This window comes from Acanthisitta chloris, unplaced genomic scaffold (genome assembly GCF_000695815.1).
Source record: "Acanthisitta chloris isolate BGI_N310 unplaced genomic scaffold, ASM69581v1 scaffold4263, whole genome shotgun sequence".
In the NCBI taxonomy this organism is placed as follows: Eukaryota; Metazoa; Chordata; class Aves; order Passeriformes; family Acanthisittidae; genus Acanthisitta; species Acanthisitta chloris.
Window position 1 is genome coordinate 30,757 of NW_008663111.1, and position 22,815 is coordinate 53,571.

The 22,815-nt window shown below is 36.5% G+C and overlaps 2 protein-coding genes across 2 annotated transcripts in view; both read left to right on the forward strand.

Moving 5' to 3' along the window:
• Positions 1 to 22,815, forward strand: part of LOC103798591 (nectin-3-like) — a 34,208-nt gene that overhangs the window by 7,522 nt on the left and 3,871 nt on the right. Inside the window, exons 3-7 of the mRNA XM_009070866.1 lie at positions 2 to 279; positions 1,965 to 2,082; positions 4,969 to 5,120; positions 17,424 to 17,562; positions 18,889 to 18,970. Coding sequence (XP_009069114.1) covers positions 2 to 279; positions 1,965 to 2,082; positions 4,969 to 5,120; positions 17,424 to 17,562; positions 18,889 to 18,970 — 769 coding nt within the window. The remainder of the gene's footprint in view (position 1; positions 280 to 1,964; positions 2,083 to 4,968; positions 5,121 to 17,423; positions 17,563 to 18,888; positions 18,971 to 22,815) is intronic.
• Positions 4,901 to 12,559, forward strand: LOC103798590 (nectin-3-like). The gene is made up of 2 exons (XM_009070865.1): positions 4,901 to 5,120; positions 11,657 to 12,559. Exon 2 carries the CDS (start codon positions 11,776 to 11,778, stop codon positions 12,247 to 12,249), a length of 474 nt encoding a protein of 157 aa, XP_009069113.1. The 5' UTR covers positions 4,901 to 5,120; positions 11,657 to 11,775; the 3' UTR covers positions 12,250 to 12,559.

Consider the following 22,815-nt stretch of genomic DNA (forward strand, 5'->3'; position numbering starts at 1 on the left):
TAACAAAAGGACCAAACCCTCTAATAGATGGTGCAAATAGGACAGAGGCAGCCACTTGTACAGCAGCCACTGGAAAACCTGCTGCAGAGATTGACTGGGAAGGAGGCCTTGGTGAAATGGAATCCAGCTCTACTTTGTTTCCAAATGAAACAGTGACAGTTGTAAGTCAGTATATGATTGTCCCTACAAGATTTGCAAGAGGAAGGCGCATAACTTGTATTGTGAGGCACCCTGCTTTGGAAAAGGAGATAAGATACCCTTATGTATTGGACATACAATGTAAGTATTCTGTAAGGTAATTACTGCTCAGTATATATCTTAAAACCAGCCTCTTTATCAGTGTGTACCTTCCACAGGAAGGAGATGACACTTTCTCCTTCAGGGAAACAAAGGAAATGAAAACTGCATAGAAAAACTGTGATAAGAGATAGGTCAGGCAGGAGTAGAACCTTAGTGTCTCTATTGAAAATAAAGAGTCATGAAGCTAGAACACTGTTGTGTTTCTACTGTTGGTTTTGGATATTGGCTCATGGGTAAACATGATTATTTATGTTTATATTTAATATGGAAACTATTACAGACACAGTATAGCACAGCTGATCTGTGAACTGTTTATAGTGTCTTAAAATTTCAGCGGTATTAAAAAACAATTCTAATGAAGATTCATGTTTGAGATGACAAGTTGAAAGTAGGGTCTTATGGAGGTCAGTAAGTTCTTCTCAAATTACTCACTAAGCTTTGTCTACTCTAATTAGCATAAGGAAACAAGAGCATAATACATGCGTTCCTAACATTGATTATTCACCTTCAAGTTCCTCATACAATTCAAAACTAAACCAGGCTTGTTTAACAAATGTATCGCTTTAAAACACGTGAATATGAAGTGAGTTGGCTTACAGTGCTGCTTAGCTAAAACCAGTTAATACAAATAAGCTTTAGGCATGTGATCCATCTTTTTGTTAGACCATACGTATGTGACAAAGGCAAACTGTCTGTCTTGCCTGTGTGCAGCTTCAAAGTTCCTAAATTGTGGACTTTGCTCTTGGTTTGGCTAGAATCTGGTTTGTGTTTGTTCTTAGTCTATTTGGTAATGACTCACTTATTTGGGCATAAAATAGTGACTAGTACTGTTTTGTTTTATCAACCTTGAAATGAAGTTCTCATCCAAACAGTGAACAAGACAATTGAGTTCTATATTTTAAGTGAAATGAGGATGCAAATTGGTCTTAAATATTTTTATCTAAAATTAGATAATTAGCAACACGACCACAAGTAAGAAGCAGAGGTAATACGTGTGTGTTACTCAGTCTTCCCTGATCCTTACAGCCTTTGTAACTGGTCCTTCATCTCTGCTGTAGGAGCTTATACCAAATCATATTGGATGGTTTGTTCTCTGGGTCCTGAATACTGCACCTAGGTCTCTCTGGTTTATCTGAAATGGCCTCCTTGCTTTTTAGAACCATAACATAATTCTACATTTTGATGCCGGTGGATAACTTAACCTTTATAGCTAGCATCTGTGAACTTTTTGGTGATTTCCTAATTGGCTGTTTCTCCAAAGGCTGTTTCTGATCCTTTCCTGTATCTCTTTAGTGAGAAGTAGCTCTAAATTACCATTCCCCACTTCCCAAAAACATGAAACTGATTCTTTTTTTCTGAAGTCCTCTCACTTCCCCAAGGTGCTGTGTGGTTGCCAAAAACAGACTGGAAAAGTGGCAGTGATGAAAACAATTTATTCACTGCTGCATGTTATGCTGTAGCTCGGAATTGTATCATGTTATCTGTGTGTTTTGGTGGTGGTAGTCTGTAAATTAAAAACAAATAGCTGCCAAAACAACAACAGCAAAAAAAAACCCAAAACCAAAACCCTTTCTGCTCCACTGATCTGATCATTACACACAGTCCACTTTAAAAGTAAATATTGTGATTGTTGAGAGAGAAAATACTTAATTTTTTTTTTTTAGATGCCCCAGAAGTTTCAGTAACTGGCTATGATGGAAACTGGTTCATTGGAAGAGAGAATGTTCAGCTCAAATGTAATGCTGATGCAAATCCATTACCTATGGAATTTACGTGGTCCAGGTAAATATTTCTAAGGACGGGCTTGCCACATAGTTTGAGTGGTATAATTGCTTAGCTTAGAGTAAATGCCTGTTTTGAAAACAAGGAGTATGTGACTTGGGTTGGGTTGTAATGGTTTATACAGCCTTTTAAAAGGAGAATACAAGGTGTGTTATATCTGTGAATAAGGGTGTGTGGAATTCTTGTAAATTTACGTGCCTGAACAGTTTGTCATTGCTGTTAGGGTAAAGTCTCTTCAGTTACTCAAAGTAGAGTGAACTGCATGTGTTGCAGCATATAGAGCAAAGACCAAAAAAACCTGATAGGTATCAAACTATTATTTCATTAATTCTGTTTTATTATTACTGAGAGTAGATTGTAAACCCTTGAACAGACTTTTCTGTGTCTGCATTTTAAAATCCGAAAATTACAGTTGAGATCACAAATACTGCTTACTTAATTACAGAATTTGTCATGTTTTTCAAAAATGCTGAAGTAGTTGCCGGATCAGATCAATGCTTAGTGATGGAAACTAGGTCTTGAACATATGTCTCCAGTAAAAATAATATCTTACATAGAAGTCACATTTCATGGATATATAGGTTAGGTGGGCCCTATTCTGAAATTTACTGCTTTGCTTTTGTAGCCAGGGATGTACTTTGGGCAAAAGGCAGAGGAGGAAAATAAAAGCAAGCAAAATCTGTCCTGTGAAGAAAAAAAAAATAAGCTCAACTCTTTTAAATTTACTTGTTGCCTATAGAAACAGAGGAAATAACTTCCCTAAGAGTGGTGTATGTTTATATGTCACTGTTATAGTGCTTCTGTTGGTAAGACAATAGGAATATTTACTGATCTGAAGCTGTAATCCATTTCCTGCCTTCTCAATGGTACATGTAATTTAACATTTGGGAATAGTAGTCATAATGTGGATTGAAAACGTTGTGTTGATAAGTTAAGAATTGCTGGATGGCAGTTTTGCAGGAAAACAAAACGTTGCTGTAACTGACTCAATCCTAAAAGCAGCCATTGAAATTTTCAGTCAATATTGCAACTAATTCTAGTAAGAATGGCATGGCTATGCTAAAGCAGGTTTAGTAAAACGTATACTTTACCTACTGCTGCAGTAGGCTGCCATGCCCATTCCAGGCTTAGCTTAATTTTACACAATGAGAAATTTCAACACAAAAATTCATATGTTTAAACAAACATGCCAGTACCATTTGTTTATTCAGATGCACTGGGTTCTCAGTTCTCTTGTCTGTATTTGAGATGTATGTAAGGACTAAACAATACAACCTCTGCTTCCAATTCCAGAATAAATAAACATATTTCAATATATTTAAAGGACTTCAAGCTTCAGAGGTCACTTCTAGACTTCATAAAGTTAAAGCTGAACCAACTTCTGCAAGAAAGCTTAGCTTAATTTCTTGGAGTGGAACTAGCATGCCATTTTAAGCAAGAACAAATCATATCCAAGAAGCTGTAATATTGCTGAATGAAGAACTTCAAGTTTGTGTGTGGTGGTGGGGGAATCCGTGTCAAAGGAGGGTAACTTGATAAGTATTTAAGGAAATGAAAAGTAGCTGTGTTGGATTATGTGTTGTCTTACTGGTGTCAGATTGTAATAGCTTCTAGAACTACAAAACCAAAAAATCTATATCCCTTGGAAGCAAAGGTGACATTGGTTTTGCTGGGATAGTGATATTTTTGTGGTTAGTAATATTTCAAAGTGTTGCATGTATGAGAATTTGATTAGGACAGAGCTTTCAAGCCAATTGACTGGTTTATAATGTTTATTGAAATAAATGCTTCTGGTACTGTGAATTATGAAGTATGTACTTGATCACTTGAATTGGCTTTCTGTGGCTTATTCTGGGCAATAATCACTGAAAAGTGGTAGGAATGTTTTCTTGAACCTACATTTGTTGGAAATCCCTTTTACTGTTAACTGCAGAGTGTTTGGTTGATTTTTGGTTGAGTTTTTTTTAACATTTGAGTACATATTTTCAAGTGTCATGCAGCTTTTTTTGTTCAGTGCTACTTAGAAAATCTTGCTAAATGCTTTCAATCTACTGTGATTGGGTGATCATATGTTTGAATATTGACTTAGGCCTGTTTAGCTGCTAGTAGATACTTAGTTAAAAGCACACTGGGCTGCAATGGCATGAAATTACACAGGTGTTGAACGGGCAGTTGGCAGCTCTGTTAGGCAGTTCCAGTGCCTTTGCCCTGTCCCCTTTCTCTGTTCTGTTTACACAGTTGTTACTGCAGTCTCAGGCAGAATTGTATATGGCCATGATAGATTTGGAAAACTGAGTTGATTAGAAACAAATATTTTTTTGACCAGTTGTTTCCCCAAGTGTGTAACCAAGCACCACATTCCATTTCAGTGCTGTAATTTAGATGGAAAAGTGATGGGGGATGAGAAAAGGCAGGTCAAGAGAGGGGAAATTGCTTGAACGCTTGCTCAGAATTCTGTTTAAAATGTCCTGTAAATTAAGCATTTTTGGACAGAAGTATTTATTGTGGTAGCTCAACTAGATACGAAAGGACAGGCAGATAATCCTGACAGCAGTATAAGTGCATCTTAGTTTGACTGTTAGCTTTTAGAGCTTGAGTTGGATTGTTCCTCCAAATTCTTTGAGGTAATGTTTTCTTAGCTGTAGTAGTGTTCATTTGTACACAGCTTCTAGTGCCAGCTGATTTGACATTTCAAAGAATTTGGCACAGAAATTAAATACTAAATAAATGTTCAGGTGTATGCAGAATATCCAAGGAAAGCCCACTGACAATGTCAGAGCACCGTGAAAAGTTCACTCTCAGGACTATTGCAAATACTATTTTGAACTAGTTATATTTTAACTAGTTGTAAACATTCATATTTGAAATTCAACTGTGTTTTTCTAGGTTGGATGGACAATGGCCAGAAGGATTGCTGTCAGTCAACAATACTCTGCAGTTCAGTAGCCCACTGACTTATAACTACACTGGGACTTATATCTGTAAGGTCACTAATTCACTTGGTCAGAGGAGTGATCAGAAGACTATCTACATATTAGGTAAGTCCTACTTCTCAGCAAAGACAGTATGTTAACTTGGAACTTTTTTTGGATAATGATTGTATTAGCAAACTGAAGAGCCAGTTGATGCATGAAATATGCCTTTTGCATCACAATCTATTGAAAGTGTGGATTTGAGAGCTGTAGTACAACTTGGGATTAAAGTGACTCTTCAGTAACAGCAGCATATTCTTAAGGTTGAGGTGCTTATTCCTTTCTTGTGGTAGGTGAACTGAGCTTTTTCTACAGTGTTAACTTGTGTTTGACAAGACATATTGGCTGCAATAAACAGTACCTTGTCTGTTACAGATTAAAAAAACTCCAGATGTTAATGGAAGGCGAGCAACTAGGTTTAGAAAAGCCAATGATGCTCTGCTTTAAGGTAGTTAGGCTTGTGCTCTGAACGTGTTGTACTCCAGTTACTTGTCACATTTTCTTGGGGTGCAGATATCCAGTAATCACAAAGTTAAGTATTTCATATAGAGCTCTTGCTGATCTACTCAGTATAATATAGCAAATGTGTGTGTCTGTTTAGCACCACTGCTGTTGGAACACACATCCTTGTGTCTATTAACACAGTGTAATTAATGTTTTGCTATGGCACCTTCTTTATGAAAGAACAGCATGACTTATGATATACATGAATGGTGCTGTACAGGTGTGAAAAAGCTCTCTAGATTTCCATAATGGATTAGGTAAATTAGCTAATATCTAGCTTGATCAATAAATGCTAATATAGCATTTTAAGGAAGATAATACAGACATGAAAATTAAAACTTGATTTTGTTGTATGGTGTTGCTGCTTTTTAGTATGCTCTTTATTCCCTTAGTCATCAAGGGAATTAAGTGTCAGAGTCCATGTTGGCCAGTAAAGAGGATAGAAATATAGGTAACTTCTTTGTAAGAACTTCAAACTCGATGTTAGCACTTAAAGGTTGAGAAGAGAATGAGAACTTAAGACTACAACTTAAGGTATAGGATGTCTGAAGCCACATCTGCCAAAATTCATTTTTGCTAGTTATCTGCATCTTTAGAGCAAATGGTAAGTGTCAGAGTCCATGTTGGCCAGTAAAGAGGATAGAAATATAGGTAACTTCTTTGTAAGAACTTCAAACTCGATGTTAGCACTTAAAGGTTGAGAAGAGAATGAGAACTTAAGACTACAACTTAAGGTATAGGATGTCTGAAGCCACATCTGCCAAAATTCATTTTTGCTAGTTATCTGCATCTTTAGAGCAAATGGTAGTGTTTCAGTCAGATATGACTACACTGTGGGGTCACTGTGGAAAGCTAGTAATTTTTAATCAATTGACTAGTTAATGAGCTAGTTATCTGGAGACTTCTAAATAGTTTGGGACAGTGAAATTACTGGGAAGCAACTTTATAGCTAGAATTTTTTATAATTTAAGAGACTTAAGTGCTGCCAATTAGTATCACTATTATTAGGGTCATAAGATGAGATGAGGAAGTTTCAGATTAGATATTAGAAAAAAATTTTCCCTGTTATGGTGGTCAGACACTGGAATAGGAATAGGTGGAATCACCATCACTGGAAGTGTTTGAGGTGTCTGGATCTGGAAGGTGTGGATTAAGGGGTTACAAGTGGAGTGACAATTTAACAGTTGGACTTGGTGATCTTAAAGGTCTCTTCCAACCTCGATGATTCTATGATTATGAAAGTTCTTTTAGAGGTTATTTTTGGATGCTTGGTTCTAATGCTTCTGCTATGGGGAGTTCATGGCTGCTTAGCAGTCTCAAAACAATTACAATGTCTGTCATGTTAGTAAGAAGGATCAAGTCAAAAAATTAGAATATCATCATTGAGTAGGGTGAAATATTTGCCTGGAATGTGACATTCAAATACATTTATGCAGAAAATAACAATAACAATAATAGTTTATAGCTCTGTTCTCAGCCATATTCTAAGTCTCAGGAATGAGGGAAGTTTTTTCAAATCCACCACTTTGCAAGTTGTCAGTTCAGTGAATTATCATCCACTGTAAGTAGAACTCATGCTTTTTACCATGATTGTCATGCATGAAAATATAAAACTGTCATTCAAATTATGTTTGCAACAAATAGACTAAAATAGGCCAACCAGGAAAGCATATATGGTGTTTCCTAAAATGAATCAAATTCATGTTAATCTTGGAGCATGTAGCATGATCAACATCTAAGAAAATGCAGGTAATTTTAGGCAACTTAGAATAAAACTGGTCCTGTATCATTACAACTAATGCTCAGGCAAGTCAAACACATCTGTTTCAAGAAGAGTGCTGTATGCTTGTCTCAGTTAATACTGAGACAATACGTTAGAGAAGATTATACCAAACTGGTTAAAAGCATAGTGTGTTAACTTTTAGTCTATAGGAGGCCTGATTAAAATGAGAGAGGTGAGGCAGGCATAAGGTCTAACACTTCTATTGTTTTCAGCAGTTAATGTTAAGCTATTATAATTCTTGTAGGATTGGAATGTAAGCTGAGCAGGAAGAACTCAAACAACCATTGGTTGTAATCGTAATTGTTAAAAATAAAGCCTTGTTCTTAATAAATTCTGTTGTGCTCCTAACCTTTGTGTTAGTGCTCTTGAAGTGGAATAGGGAAATAAGCGTAGCAGTTAAAGATGATGATATATCTTTATAGGGGTAGAGTAATACTAAAATGGTATTCGAAGCCAGAGGCTTTTTTAATATTGGTTTTAAGGCACAGATACCTAGGTTATTTTTTAGTCATTCAGTGATGTACAGTTAAACATTTTGTACAGTTGTCCAGCAAAACCAAGTCATGCTCCTTGTGTGGAGTTCAAGTGTTGAAATTCCTGACTTAGTCCTACAGTAACAGCTGTTCCAAAACAAGCTGTCAGCTTGATATGTAAAGCACTTCCTCTTGTAATACTGATTTATTCAGTTTTCTTACACAAGGAATTGAACTTCATTTTCTTGGCTCTCTGCTCCTTCTTCGTATTGCTTACTGAGGCTTTCCCTTTCTCCACTTGCAAAAGAGAGGCGACCTGTGAGACTCACATTCTGATAGGAACACACTTCCTCTGTCATGACTGCCTTTGGAAAAGACTTCATTTTCTTAAAAGTAAAGCCAGTCTTTGTTAGCCAGCAATCCTAGGAAGGTTGTAACTTAGAAGTACAGGTCACCTTGTTGTACAGTGGGCATTGTCAGGGTTAACCTAGCAGAGACAGGTCATTGTTTTAACTTCGTTTTGTTCATATGTTAACCTGTTCTGAGAGAGCATTGTGAATACAGGTGCTCTTTTATTTTCTAAAGTACATATTAGATTGTACTTGGCTGTTGACTGCCAAAATAGAAGGGGAAGACACACTGAAAAGAATCCTAAGGAAAATACTTAACTCCAGTGTGGAACAAGATACTCTGGGGAGAGGGTTACACAGTGTCCCCACCTGCTCCTTGAATTGAGAGTGCAAATGGTTGCAGAAAGAATGGTAAGTTTAAAAATCACTTAATCTCCAACATTCAGAAAGCCTTCTTGCATGGTAAGACAACTTTCCCTCCTGTCATGGAGAAGTTGCTACATAAGCTTTTAAGCAGTTGAAAGAAAGTGCTGTTTTTATAACACACAGCTACATACAAGTGTTTAAGTACTTACCATCTAAGAGATATGTAGCAATTACAGCAGGTTAAGATCCAGAGGTAAATATGTCTCTGTGTAAACATACATGTAGTACATGTACAGGCAGGTTACTTGACACTCCATAAAATGAGAACTGCAAAAGAGATATTGGAATTTGTGCAAAGCCAGCTCACTTTTGGATTATAAGTAATTGATAGCAGGTCCTTGTCTCATAGGAGGCAAAGAAAGGGATGTCTGCATCTTTAATTTTGTGGGGTTTGTGGTTTGTTTTTTTAAATAGGGAGAACTAGACTTTATCATGGCTTTTAAAATAAGACAGACCATGACTGTCTATATTAATAGACAACAGCTAGCCAAAGTACCTTCCCTTCCAAAACTTTGTTTCTGTAGTGCTTAAGTGACAAATTTGAACCAAAGATGTAGTGCCAGTATTGAATTCTTTCCTGTTATAGAGCTGGTCTCCTTACCTCTGAAGTACTTCATGGTGGGCTAAATCAAAAGTGGTTCCAGTTTGAAAACACTGTGTTCTCTAGTAATAAAGGTAAAAGGAAGTTAAAAAAATAAAAAAAATTAGTTTTACATTTAGAAAGCTCTAGTGATATTAGAAGTTAACCTCACATGTTCTTAGTTGTAATTGGCTTTATAAATAAGAAGGGATGACTTTAATTTTGTCCTTCTTCAACAATAAAAGGTACTGACACAGACGGTAGAAGTATCATGGTTGTGTATTCAGGGAATATGGATAGGCAAGTACTTAATTGATCCTACATTTGCAATTAATTTAAGACTAATGTGTTAATTACTGCTTGTAGATAAGGCAGTTATACAGCCTGACAATTGGTGGATGAAACAGAAGTTTTAAGGAAAAGCTTTTTGTGAAACACTGGGGTTTAAATATGAGTGTAATTGCCACTGTGCTTACTTCACATATGTGATGGTTAAACTTGCCAGGATGCAAATACTACATACTTGTGAATATGTATTTCATACTTTGGGTGTGGAGGATGGTACTTTGGACCTCAGTATCAGAGGGAAATAGGTGAACAATTACAAAACCCAGTTTAAAAACAAAAAAAAACCCCAAGTGTATGTCGCTTGGAAGAAGATTTTGCTGCTACTGTTTGTATTTTCAGCTAACATTTTTTGTCTAAAGCAAACACCTTTTCAAGGAAGAGGGTTTTGAGTTTAACTTATTGACTTATGGATGTGTGGGACATGGAACCCTGGTAAACTTGGATTCCTTATTCTCTATTTCTTTGATAAATTATCAAACTCACTTTAAATCAGTTTTTACTAAAATCATAATCTGAATTCCTCTTGTTCACTTTGGTAGTGCATCTTTCTTGTTCAGTTTCCTGTCTTCTGTCAAATTAATTTCATTTATGTATAGTTCCCTAACAAATCATCACTTTTACATAGTCAAGTAATATAATTATGTGCTTTGAAAATCTCTGTGAAACTTTACTTACTATGTCAAGCTTAAAGTATTGCATTCAGCAGTGAGATGTAGCCTGAAGTAAGATCTATAGTGATCTTGACAAATGTGGCAATTCTGTCTAGTATGAGAGAATTGTATGTCTGTCTCTGAGTAGTAAGATTTAAAAAATCATGTTTATGACTATTTAAATTCGTGTTTTGTCAAGTAACTGGAAGCTTGTCAGATCTCCAGTTCTATCTGGTTTACTTTTTGTGGTGGTGAATTTAGGGTCCCTCTGTAATGTGGCAGTGGTAGTTCCATGCATCTTGCTTATGGGCATTTAACTAATTAACATGATATGATGATCTACTTGGCTGTCCAAGTAATATTCTCTCTAAAAGGTTCAAGCTAAAACAACATGCTTAGTGTTGCTTTACTGATTTAAAGACCAATTAACCTTGCATTGGGCAAGGCAAAAAGTGATTTTTTTTTTTTTTTTCCAGTGTGGCACAGAAATAGGAACTGGAGTTGCATAAAACATTGTGTTTGACTGGTATAATCTCAATAATCATTCTCAGATTCATCAGCCCATCCCTTGTAACTTTGTCTACAATAAAGATGCATCTCCAGTAGACCTAAAGAACAAAGGGAAAAGCTGTGTGCTGGAGAAGCATGGTATCTAGCAGTGTCTTGTTTACATGCATCACCTGACATGAAATCAGTTGATACTTTATGTTGAGAAATGAATATGGAAATTCTTTGTGAATGAGGGATCAAATTGCTTTTAAGAGAAATGCATAGAAATAATTTTTACTTCAAATGTTCCATTTTTTTATTATTTTAAAAACCTGGAGGCTCCTTGCTCAACATGTTACTTTGAGATTAATACATGCCATTTTTAACTATGCTTCTTTCACTAATCCCAAGGTGAGGCTGAGTAAGTTGTATTAATGAAACAAATGTTTTTGGAGAGAATAGCTTAAAAATTGGTAGTCCATGTGCTGCTGACTGAGAACACAACTCATAGTTTTTCATTCTTATACTCAGTGTCCTGAACAAATTTTGGAGTGCAAATTTAATGTGGAATAATTGTCTCTGTGGCATAATCAATTAATTTGATCCAGTATTCCTAGCTGCTGAATGGAAAGTTAAAGGACTGCTTGGGTTTTTCCTCTATGGAGGAGGTAAATGATGAACAGTCAACACCTGAGCAGAAATGCTGCATCTCCTTACTTTGAGGAGGGCAAAATGTTTCCTTGAAGATTATTTTTATTGTGGCTACTTCCCTTACTTCATCCTGCTGCAGCATAGCTCAAAACCACATGTAATGAACCTAGTTCAAAGCCTGTGGAAAATGTAGGACTTTTTGAAGTGCCATGAACTTGAGAATGAAAAACTATTCTTGTAGAACATACCCATCAACTTTGCTTTCTTATAAACCCTTAACTGATTTAGCTTGCATTGACATTCTGTGCCTTTTCTGTGTCTTGTCTACTTCTTTGCTCTTTCCATTAGATCCTCCTACTACTACCACTCGACTGCCCACGGTTCCCTGGCATCCTTCGACTGATGGCATCACAGGTTTAGCAACAGAACATAGAATAATAGATTTCCCAACATCAAGCTTGCCAGCAATGCAGGAAGACACTTGGGGTACCATCATCGGTAGTTTGGTGGGTGGGGCTCTTTTATTTGCACTTCTTGGTATTCTGGTTGGAATTCTCTGCTATAGGAGAAGACAGACCTTCCGTGGTGACTACTTTGCTAAGAACTACATTCCACCGTCAGATATGCAAAAAGAGTCTCAAATAGATGTTCTTCAGTCAGATGATGTGGATTCTTACCCTGACAGTATAAAAAAAGAAATTAAGCATCCAATGAACAGCTTAATATCTAAAGATTATTTAGAAGACCCTGAAAAACCTGAGTGGAACAATATAGACAATATTAACAGGTACCAGGAACGTTATGAAAGACCGATGGATTACTATGAAGGTGGAACACTGGGAATGAATTACATGGGTGGTGATTGTTACGATGATGATGAAGAAGACTTTGTTTCTCACGTAGATGGCTCGGTAATATCTCGGAGGGAGTGGTATGTGTAGTGACCACTGAAAACTAAACGTGTACCTACAGTCCGTTTCATAGGCTGATCACTTTCAGATTGTTTATACTTACACAATCGGAGGAATAAACTCTTTGAAACTGATTTTTTTTTTTGAAGGTTTTTATATTGTGACTTGACACAATGGAAATACTGAATCTGGGGAAAATGTATTTGAGCTGCTTTTTTTCCCAATGCTGTACTACTGTTTAAGAGTTGAGTTCTAATGCAGAGTGCTTATATTGGTCTATGTCAGAGGTAAAAAAAAGGCTAAATTAAAGTTGCCAGTCAATATTGTTTAAGAATAAAAAGTGGCTGTCTTGGCTCTCTGATTTAAAACTAAGTTTACCTAAGGCAATGATCAAATATAATCTTTTGGGGCTTTGAATTACTCCCATCTAGGTACCATCCATGGTAAACTTAATGCTTCTACAGAGCAAATACTTTACCAATTAAAATGAGTTACAGCAGAATTAAAGCTTTATTTTTTAGGGTTTTTTCTGCACAAAAATGAATACCTCTTAGCATTTTAATGAGCCTTCTTGTAACTATATGCTTAAAAGAAGTCATTGCACTGAAACTAACTTAAGAACAAAATTTTGAGGAGTAACTGTAAACAGGTCAAAGGCTTGTCTTTGGATAAGATGAAAAGTTATTTTTTTATAGTCATTGATTTCTAAAGCTTATTCTAGTGTCTGTATATATACATACAGTAAGGTATTTTGTTAGGCCTGTAATTGGCAGGATGTCAAAACTCATTAACACTTACCAGATGCTTTTTGCAAGTACACAGGGTGCAATTTTAGAGACCTGTTTCAGTGGCTTTGTGGGAATCTTACCATTCAGTTTGAAAGCTGAAGAATTGAGCAGAGCTAAGGAGAAAACACTAATATGAATTCCAAAGCTGGAGGCTAATGTGAATTCACTTACTTTCCCAGGTGCCAACAAACATGAAAGCATTTGCTAGAGTGTGTATGACCGGAAGTTAAACCAGCGGTTTTACGCTGCTTCCGAATAAGTGATCGTTCTTGCTTTGAAGAGGGTAACTAGAGTTTCAGACCATTAGTAGGGAAATGGACACTTGCACTGCTACTTCATATATTGAAAACACAATCTCCAATGGTGCAACTACAGAATATATGAAACTGGAATTCAGATGATTTGTGCAGTCTCTGTACCGCAGTGGATTTATTCTCCCTGCAAATATTTAATGCTGATTTAACAACATGTTCTTGTTCTTTAAAATGGCATTGTATCCATTATATGTAGGACATCTTGTTTGACACCTGAAGTAGTTCTACTTTGTCTTGAGCAGATTCACCAGGCTAATTCTGCTGAATATGTAGGAAAGAATGAATAACTTTAGATGAATTGCAGAACAATGATAAATTCATAATTAGAATAGTAGATATTTTGAAGTGCCATTTATAAGTGTTTAGCTTGAGGAAGTTGAATCTGATAAGGCTATTAGTATTTGAAACCTGACAAGGGAAAAGTCTCTGCTACCTTTGACGTGAAATAGGCTGCATAATTACAGCTGCTTCATGAGCATTCATGCTGGAAGTTCTTTTCTATCCTCATGATGTTTGGTAGCTTACAGCATTTAGAGCATCATGAAAATAGTTGTATTGAGCATTGTAGACAATACACTGTGATTGCATATGACTGCATGTCTTTAAAAAAGCTTAAGACAACAGCTTTATTTGAAATTCAAATGGAAAAGCATCCCTAAACATCTTAAGTTTGTGTTTGGATTAATGAAGTGCTGATACATGATCGACCAAAGTCTCAAGAACAATAGCAAGTGATGTGGTTATCTGTAGTTCGAGTGCAAACGCAAGGAAAGGAGTTAAATTTCTAGCAGAAGGTTCTGATCCAAATTATTTCTGGAATAAAGAGATTATACCTCTCTTCAAATAAAAAAATACTTGATATATCATCTTTAAAAGATGGTGTTACTTGGAAATAAACATAACCATAAACCAGTTCTCCACATGGGATATCTTGCTTTTGTCCCTGTGGATTTTTTGCTTCGATTTTTGAAAAATATATATATATTTAATTCCTGTGGGTTAAGAGGTTGAAATGTTCTGGAGTTGAAGCTGATAATAGGGATAGGGCTTACGCGTGTTGCAATGTTTTGTACATTATGTCTGCTGTAAAAAGAATTGATTGTAAGTACAAATGGCTGTTGTGTGAATAAACTTTTTGTTACATTCTGGAATATAGGTAGTGTTCAAAAATGTTTCACAGGTATGTTCTTAAAATTGGAGATGCAAAAGCAGAATAAACCCAGAGGCTGGGTAGAACGGACTAAAATATTTATGCTGTTTAAGATGGGCTGTTTAGCATATCCCCTTGGAGACCCTAGGCTTATAAAACAAGTGTGTTCAGAAACTATTTTAAGAAGATAAGAGAATGATAAATAGGGACAATTGCTGTCCAAACAGTTTCATTTTAACCACAGTTGACACACTGTTTAGGAATTGCATTCTTAAAAAGAAAAAGCCTTGTTTTTTCATTCTTTTGGTTTTGGTTACGGTAGCTCTGCTCTAACCATATTTCCGGGAGTGAATCAATTCCCATCTATTTCTGACCAGCTGGTGGTTAAAATGCTGTGTGGTTGGCACCATACATCTTGGGTCTCTCTGACTTGTTCAGCTTGGCATGGTGGTCTTGGTTTCTGATCATTCCTCTTGTGCTTACTTTTTTTGCCAAAGCAATTCAAAAAAGTAAGTCACGTCTGCCCTGTGCTAATCGTGCTTCAGCTCCTGTGTGTTGCTGCACTTGCTGGGATATCACTATTTTTCCTGCTCTTCAGAAGCAAAAATAGGTGGTTATTGTCTTCTCACCCAAAATGGGATTCAATGCTGAGCTTTGAAAGTAGAATACTTTCTGATGTTTGAACATGGTAGGAGAATTTAGCAGAAAAACAATACTCTGAATTAGTATGAAACAGTCAAGAAATGTTTTCTGGTGTAATCACAAGACCACAGCATCTTCAGCAATTTTGGACCTAGCAGTGTGTATTAGTTTTTCGCTTAAAGAAGATGGCATCCAGTGTAAACTTAACTTAAGCCAAGTAAAATGCAGTAGTGGGGTGAGTTTTTCACTGATTTATGTGCCCACTTTTTCAGAAGAAATGAAGAATTATGTTTCTATTGTGGTTTAAGCCCAGCTGGCAACTAAGCACCGTGCTACTGCTTGCTTTCTCCCCCAACCCTTGTGGAAGGGGCTGTGGAGTCAAAAATAAAACTTGCAGGGTGAGATAAGGGCAATTTAATAACTGCAAACAAAGTAAAATAGAATAATAATGGTTAATAATGATAAAAAGTGGAAAAACTGATGCCAGACACCCTCCCTGAACTCATATTGGCCCCCCTTTTTGGGTAACTTTCCCAGTTTATATGCAGGGCATGTTGTTCTATGGTGTGGAATATCCCTTCTGCCAGTTTCAGTCACCTGTCCTAGCTATGATCCCAGTTTTTGTGCACATCCTCACTGGCAGAGCATGGGACACAAAAAGCTAAGTCCTTGAATTAGGATAAATATAATGTAGCAGAAGCCACAACATCAGTGTATTATCAACGTTGTTCTCATGCTGAATCCAAAATCAGTACTGTACCTGCTACTGAGAAGAAAGTGACTCTATCCCAGCTGAAACTGAGGCAGTTTTTGCATGACAGACAAATGGAGCCTATGCCAAGAAAGCCATTATGTAAACTAGAATGATCACTGAAGGTGGCACATTGCATTAATCTTGTGGAATCAATTAGTTTCTGCCAGTTGTTACTCTATGACTTTATTCCTGAACTTTTAGGAAGTGACCAAACTAAGAAGCTTATTTCAGTTTTATTCAAGCTACTTAACCATACCTTCATAAGTGTGATTCCCAGGGGCGAATTCCTGTCAGGTCTTTCATATGCAGTGAGAGGACAAGAAACCCTTTATTAGATTGCAAGTTAAGTGGTTTGTTTTGTTTGGTTTTAAATGAGGGTTTATTTTGTCCAGCTTTCCAGCATACAGGCAGAACAACGTTAGAATTATGAGTAATTGATAAAACACGTTCCAAGGTTTTGGGGGTTTGACCTGTGAATAGAACATATAGCTGGAAAGACTCAAAATTTCCTCTGGTAAGAGCTTAAATAGAGGATGGTTGTGTGTTGTGTTTGGAAAATAGCTGAAGTAGACTACTGCAAAAATATGTCACCAGTATGGAACTGTCTTAATTGTCTACTTTGCTGTTACCTTTCTGATCCAGTAATCAATGTAGATCAAGGTGTTATTTAATGTATGCTACCAGTATTTTACAGGTAAGAGTTTTAGTGCAGCTAATGTGCTGCGTTCCAATTGTGCAACTTTTTGTTGAGCCTATTGGTGCAAGCTTGAAACACTGAGATTGATGATTTTAAGTCAACGTATGCTAGCAGGTTTTCAGTTTTGAGACTTAAAACTCATTGAAGTCTTCATAGTGAAACGGGTGACCTTTAAAGATTGACAAGTGTGTTAATTCAGTATGAGAGTTGTTAAGCATTGGATTTGACAATGCTGAGGTCAAAGGAAAAGTGCTTTAAAAGAAAATAAAAGCACAGCTTTTTCTCCTCCCTCATTAAAATTTATTTACAAAAATTGCTTTCTTGTAGCTTGAAGTGTGAAGTCCTAGAGAAGATAGGTGTAAGCTAAGTATTTAGTGAGTTTGCATGTTTGTTGCTCCTAGTAGTATATCTTTTTTTCCTCTGATTTTAAGTTTTCCTTTTTGCTGACTTTTCCTCTGCAGACTTCAGTGTCTTTAAAGAAAGACTGCCAATTAAGCCATAGTTGTCTGGGGGTTTTGAGTTTAACACCTTCTTAGTTCATGCAAGTGCAAAGCACGTGTTTTGTAACATCATCTTGCCTTGAAATCAAAAGCATGCAGCTAGTATTTATTAAAAGTAATCAATTAAATTTTTGAAACTGGGTTATGATTGCATGAACTGTCTTAATTCAACCTGGTTTTTTGATTGGCAATCTTTTTTAATTGTGGAGCTGATACCACAAGAGTGGTAGTGCAGAACAAGTCATTCTGTTTGGTGGTAGAAGGAAGAAGCATTTCTCAGAACAGCGTTCAAGTAGCTTATCTGGGTATTGAAAGTATGTGAACTTCTTAAAGGTGTAATCTATGCTATCACATTGCAGATGTGCCATTTAAGCAGACATCTTCTGTTGCTGTAGCAGGGGCTGTGATTGGAGCAGTCCTTGCTCTTTTTATCATTACCATCTTTGTGACAGTGCTGCTGACCCCAAGGAAAAAAAGGCCATCCTATCTTGACAAAGTGTGAGTATGTGTTGGATTATGTATTTATTTGTTTGTTTATTTAATTGAAAGCAATATGCAGATAGAATTTGTTCTATGCAGGAATTTAAATGTCTGAGTTAATTTAGCAGCTATTCAGCTTTCATAATTTTCGGGTTGTGTTTTCAGAGTAGATAAATGTGAAATCACTTGCATTTCTGAAAAAGAAATGAAGAAAGTAAGAATGAGCTCAGATGTAATATAATGCTTTATCTCTTCACAAGTCTTGTTCTGAAAGAAAATTGCTCATGGATTTAATTGGAGGGCAGAGGAGAGTTCCCTCTTGACTGGTGCCACAGACTATTACTTTGTTGTAACTGTGGGTCTAACTGCAAAGCAAATTGATGATACATTGCAGAAGTGGAGGCCTGCTAAGATTTATCCTGATACGTGTTTAAAATGAAACAAGAACCCATGGACATGTGCTAGAAATGACTGAATGCACTTTCTGGAATGTTGGTTGTTTCTTCAAGTCTCTGGTGCAGACATGTGATTTACGTTTTTAAACATCCAATATGGTCCAACAAAAAAGAAACAAAAAAAAAAGTCTGAAAATATATTTGTCAGTTAAAGTGGGTGATGTCTAGACCCTGTTTGGAACATGCATAAAAAGTGACAATGGCTTTAAATATCTGTAAATACAAGTCTTTTCACACATGCTGTATACAGTTAACACTCAAACTGAATGAGAAATGAAAATGTCTGTCATGTCTGTACATATACTTAATGAGGAGTAGAGTAAGATAACTTAGCATAAAATAAGCTTCCTCATTTGCATCGAGCTAGCAAAATGAGTCAAGTGTTTTCTTCTGAATAATTTCTAACATGGTTAGAAATACTGTTACATGAATAGTCTTAAACATTTTAGGTTTTTTTATAACAATTTGCTTTTGCTGAGAAAGTTATGATAGAAAATTCTTGCATGTAGTAGTAATTGATAGTAAGGCTTTCCCAAAGGCTTTTTACAGAAGTAAATGTTGCTCAAGCTGTATCTCAACCTAGAAACTATGATAGATACCAGTAGTTCCTAATCCTACTTCATTGGAGTGTATGGGGGGAAGTTCAGTCTACCTCACACCTTATAGAATAAAGAACAAATTACAGATGGTGGTTTCCTACAAAAAGTTTGTGGCTGAATTATTGCCAGTGATGGATGTGCATGTCGTATATATGTCGTTGCTGACTGCAAGGGATGTGTCTCTGAATGTTGAGTGTCAGGTGATTTGGCAGCTAAAGTAAATAATGTCTGACCATTCAAATGATCTTAACGAATGTGACATGTCATATTTCAATCATTGTTTACCACAGGATTGATCTTCCACCCACTCACAAACCATCCTCATGTGAGGAGAGAGCATTCTCAGTCCCACAGAAAGAAGCTATGCTTCAGGTGAGTGAGTGCTTATAGACATCTTAAGCTGAGGTACGAAAAGTGTTAACATTCCTTTATTATGTTCATTTAATCGTTTTGCTTTCCTGGTAATGTATGGACACTTCTGATTGTTGATTCACATCCAAGCTGTTTCCCTGCATGTGTGAGATCTGAATCTCTTATCCTTGGTGTTAAAGTCATCCTTGAAGGTCAGAAAACTGGTAGACAGATCCTTTTTGTATCTCTAACAGTGTTTGACAGATTCAACTCCTTTTTAAGGAGAAAAAACTACAGCTGAATTTGTGTGGTGATTAAGACAATATACATAGCTTTATAGAACAGTCTTCATACGAGGGAGAAATGCACTTGGTAAACTTGAAAGGTGACTTGAGCATCACCTTCCTGGCTTGTAACAACTGCCATTCTTTTAAGCTATTATGGTTTGAGTGGTGAGGATATATTGGAGTTTGGGCTTTGTCATGGCTAATTTATCAAATTATGTGTTTGATTCCCAGTCAAGATCACTAAATCACTTTTACATGCCTTTTAAGTGCTTGCAGTTATGTAATTTCCAATTTTATCTCTTTTTTTCTTATCAGCACTTTTTCTTGCACTTTATCAGCAACAAAAGAACCTGCACTAATTCTGTGACAAGTACTTGAATTTCTAGTGTACTTGCATGGATCATCTAAACTAATGCTGTCCAAACAAGACAGCAGTAGGCAATCACCAGCATTTAGTGTTTGTGTGGATGTAGTCTGATACAACAGGATCATAGAGGTGATGTGGTGGAAAGCTAATTCTAGCAAATGAGGTGGGGTAAAAGTAAGGATAGGGAGAGACAGAGAAGGATAGGACTGTCCTTCTTTGTTGCAGCATGATTGGACTGCTTGTTAAACTCCAGGTGCATTCAGAAAGCTTCTTTTGCACTAGGCAGCTTAAAAGAGAACATAGAGCATAGAGCTGTTCATGGGAGATGGTTTCAGCTAATATCATTGATTATTACTCACAAACCAGTCTGTTCATGAAAACTGTAGATCCTGACCATAGCCTCTAAAGTGTGATTTATTTTTTTGTGTATATTAAGTCAGTCTGATTTGTAGACTTCTGCTTACACTAAAGAAAACTTCCATCACCTATCAGTACTTGTGAGAATTAGATTGTAATTGTTTTTCAAGGGCTTTCTGTTCCATCTTCTGTACTTCTTGTAAATAATGTGATTCTAACCACTGATGTGCTGAATTATAAGACTGAGCTAGTCCTGACAACCATTTGTTTGTTTATAACAAATATTGTTTTTCCAGTCCTCTAGTGTATCTTTGCAGCTTTAAGGACCCATTGAAACTGGGGTTTTTTGGGTTGTGTTTTTTTTTTTTTTTTTTTTCTTCTGAGAGAGAGAGATGCTCTAGGGGAAAAAAGTCTTCATCAGTCTTCAAGATGGATTTTTCTAGTACTTAGTAACATTGAAAATATTCTCACAGATTTTCTTAATGTGATTTCTGGTTACTGGAGCTCAATAAATATCAGTTGCTGATAAGAGCTTTCCTCTTCCTCATGAAAGGAGTACATGAAAACAATACTGTATATTGCAAATATTGCATTGAGTAATACTTGTGTATATGGCTGCTGAGTGAAGCAAGAAACTCTTCTGAGATCCCTTACTACTTAACACTGTGAAGGTAGAAAATACTATGTGGTCATAAAGCATAATAGGTTTTTGTCATCTTACCTTGAAGGTGGTATAGCACCTAGGGTGACACAAAAGAAGCAATGTTTTTCTGTGCTCAGGTTGGGCATCTTGTGCAAACTGCATAATAGCAATTTCTTCTGTCACTATAGTACTCGACACCTGGCACCTAGGGTGACACAAAAGAAGCAATGTTTTTCTGTGCTCAGGTTGGGCATCTTGTGCAAACTGCGTAATAGCAATTTCTTCTGTCACTATAGTACTCAACAAATGCAATTTTTGATGAATCATGCTTCTGCTAATACACTCCTGTGCTTTAAGTATTTGGAAAAAGATTATGTTGCTTAGAGAATCAAAAGATATGGACTATTGTGTTGTTTGTGCATCTGTCTGTAGTGCTACTAGATGACAAAATGACAATGGGAAATGTAATTATTTATCTTTTACAGGGCTGCTCATAAAGGGTGTACCTTGTTGTTTTCCTCTTCAGAACTTCAGTCTTTGAATTCTTGCTTGGTTGTGCTTACTGTGGCTTCTGTTAGTGAGTACTTAAGAAGTAAGGAAGGCTGAAGCTGACTGTCGTTTTGGAATGTTTAATAAAATGCTTTATGCAAATGTATTTTGTAAATAGAGAAAATACCCTAGACAGACTGAATTGAATATTCATTTTCCTCAAGATGGATAAATACGATTTTAAATTGTTTTGGGAGAGGGAGATCATCTAGTTCTTCAGGCTAGATGTTAACTATGCTTTATTTAAAAATAATGTATGTTGACATAGTGCTGGCGATGTACCTGTCTTTTTCTCTCTGTGGAACTCCAAACCTGAAGAGAACTAGAGCTGGAGGCTGAATCTTACTAGCTGATACTACCTATAATCAGCACGTGCTCCATTATGATTGAGGCAAGAACTTCTGCTTTATCTAACAGAAATGTCAAAGCACTGGCATTAGCCAGGAAGTGATTAGTTGTGTTGTTTTGTTGTAACAGGCCAACGGTTTGATAGCTGTAAAGAGGTAAAAGAAGCAAGTTAGCAGCCTGTCATGATAGCTTGTCCTGTGTGATGAAATGTCTGTACTAACCACTTACTCTACTGTACTTACCAGTACTGGTAGCTGCTTTGTCTGCCATAAATGAGAAGCATGCTGGTGAGCCTCTCACTGGGCAGTCCAGGTGTAAGCTTCTAGCTGCAAAGAGAACAGCTGTAGGGAGAGTGTCCCTGCATTGTCAACAGCAATAGATGATCAATTCAGTCTGCTTGGAAAAAAGCTGCACAAAAGTGCAAAGTAAAGTTAAAGGAGAATGAACTCAAATGGTGTCTTCTGCACACAAACTCACAATAGCTAGGGATTGAGAGCGGATTGATCCAATTTAAGCTGATTGTGGAAAGTTTGCATACATAAAGGAAAATATTTTAGCTATCAGTACTGTTTTTGTGCAAATCATGCACAGTAACTTTTCTTGCGTCTTGTATTTTAGATGCAACTGAATATGCTGAAATTCTGTTTGCATCCCAGCAGTCAGTATTTAACTAGATTTTATGAATATCTGAGTCGATGGGTGATGGTATTGAAATCAGGGGGGATGTTGTAGACATGTGGTAATACAGGATAGCCAGTGTCTTTCATGTTCAGACTTGGAAGCTTTACAAATATACACCATCATTTACATGCTAGTGTTAATAATCAGCTACATGTATGTAAAAGTACTATGTAACTGAGTACTCATAATTTCTCTATGGTGGTATTTGCAGATAACAATTCATGTGTTCATGTGAATCACATAAGAATTGAGAAGGTTCACTTATCACCCTAAAGGAGTGAGACAGAAGTCCAAAGCTTAGGAATGTTAGGTGGAATAAAGGAAAAAATGACATTATAAATAGTTTTATTTACTGTGAAGACTAGGTTCATCTTTGTCAACTTTTTTAGCAACAAAGCTATTAGTTTTGTCTGGGTGTTCTTTTGATGATCGTTGTAATGGAAATACAGTTCTGTTACTCAGAACTACTTGTTGCATGTAACATGAAAGAGCAATGAGCAGCCTGAAGGTTACATCTTTGGTGAGAGAGGGATCTTTGCTTGGCAACTGAGTTTTTGAGGCAAATCAAGAGGAAGTTAAGCAATGGAAGAATTCCAGTGGCTTAAAGAGGAATTTTTCTGTTGCATAATGTTTT

Excerpts from the sequence above, each read along its gene's own strand:
- LOC103798590 (XM_009070865.1), top strand. The coding sequence starts at position 11,776 with ATGCAGGAAGACACTTGGGGTACCATCATCGGTAGTTTGGTGGGTGGG.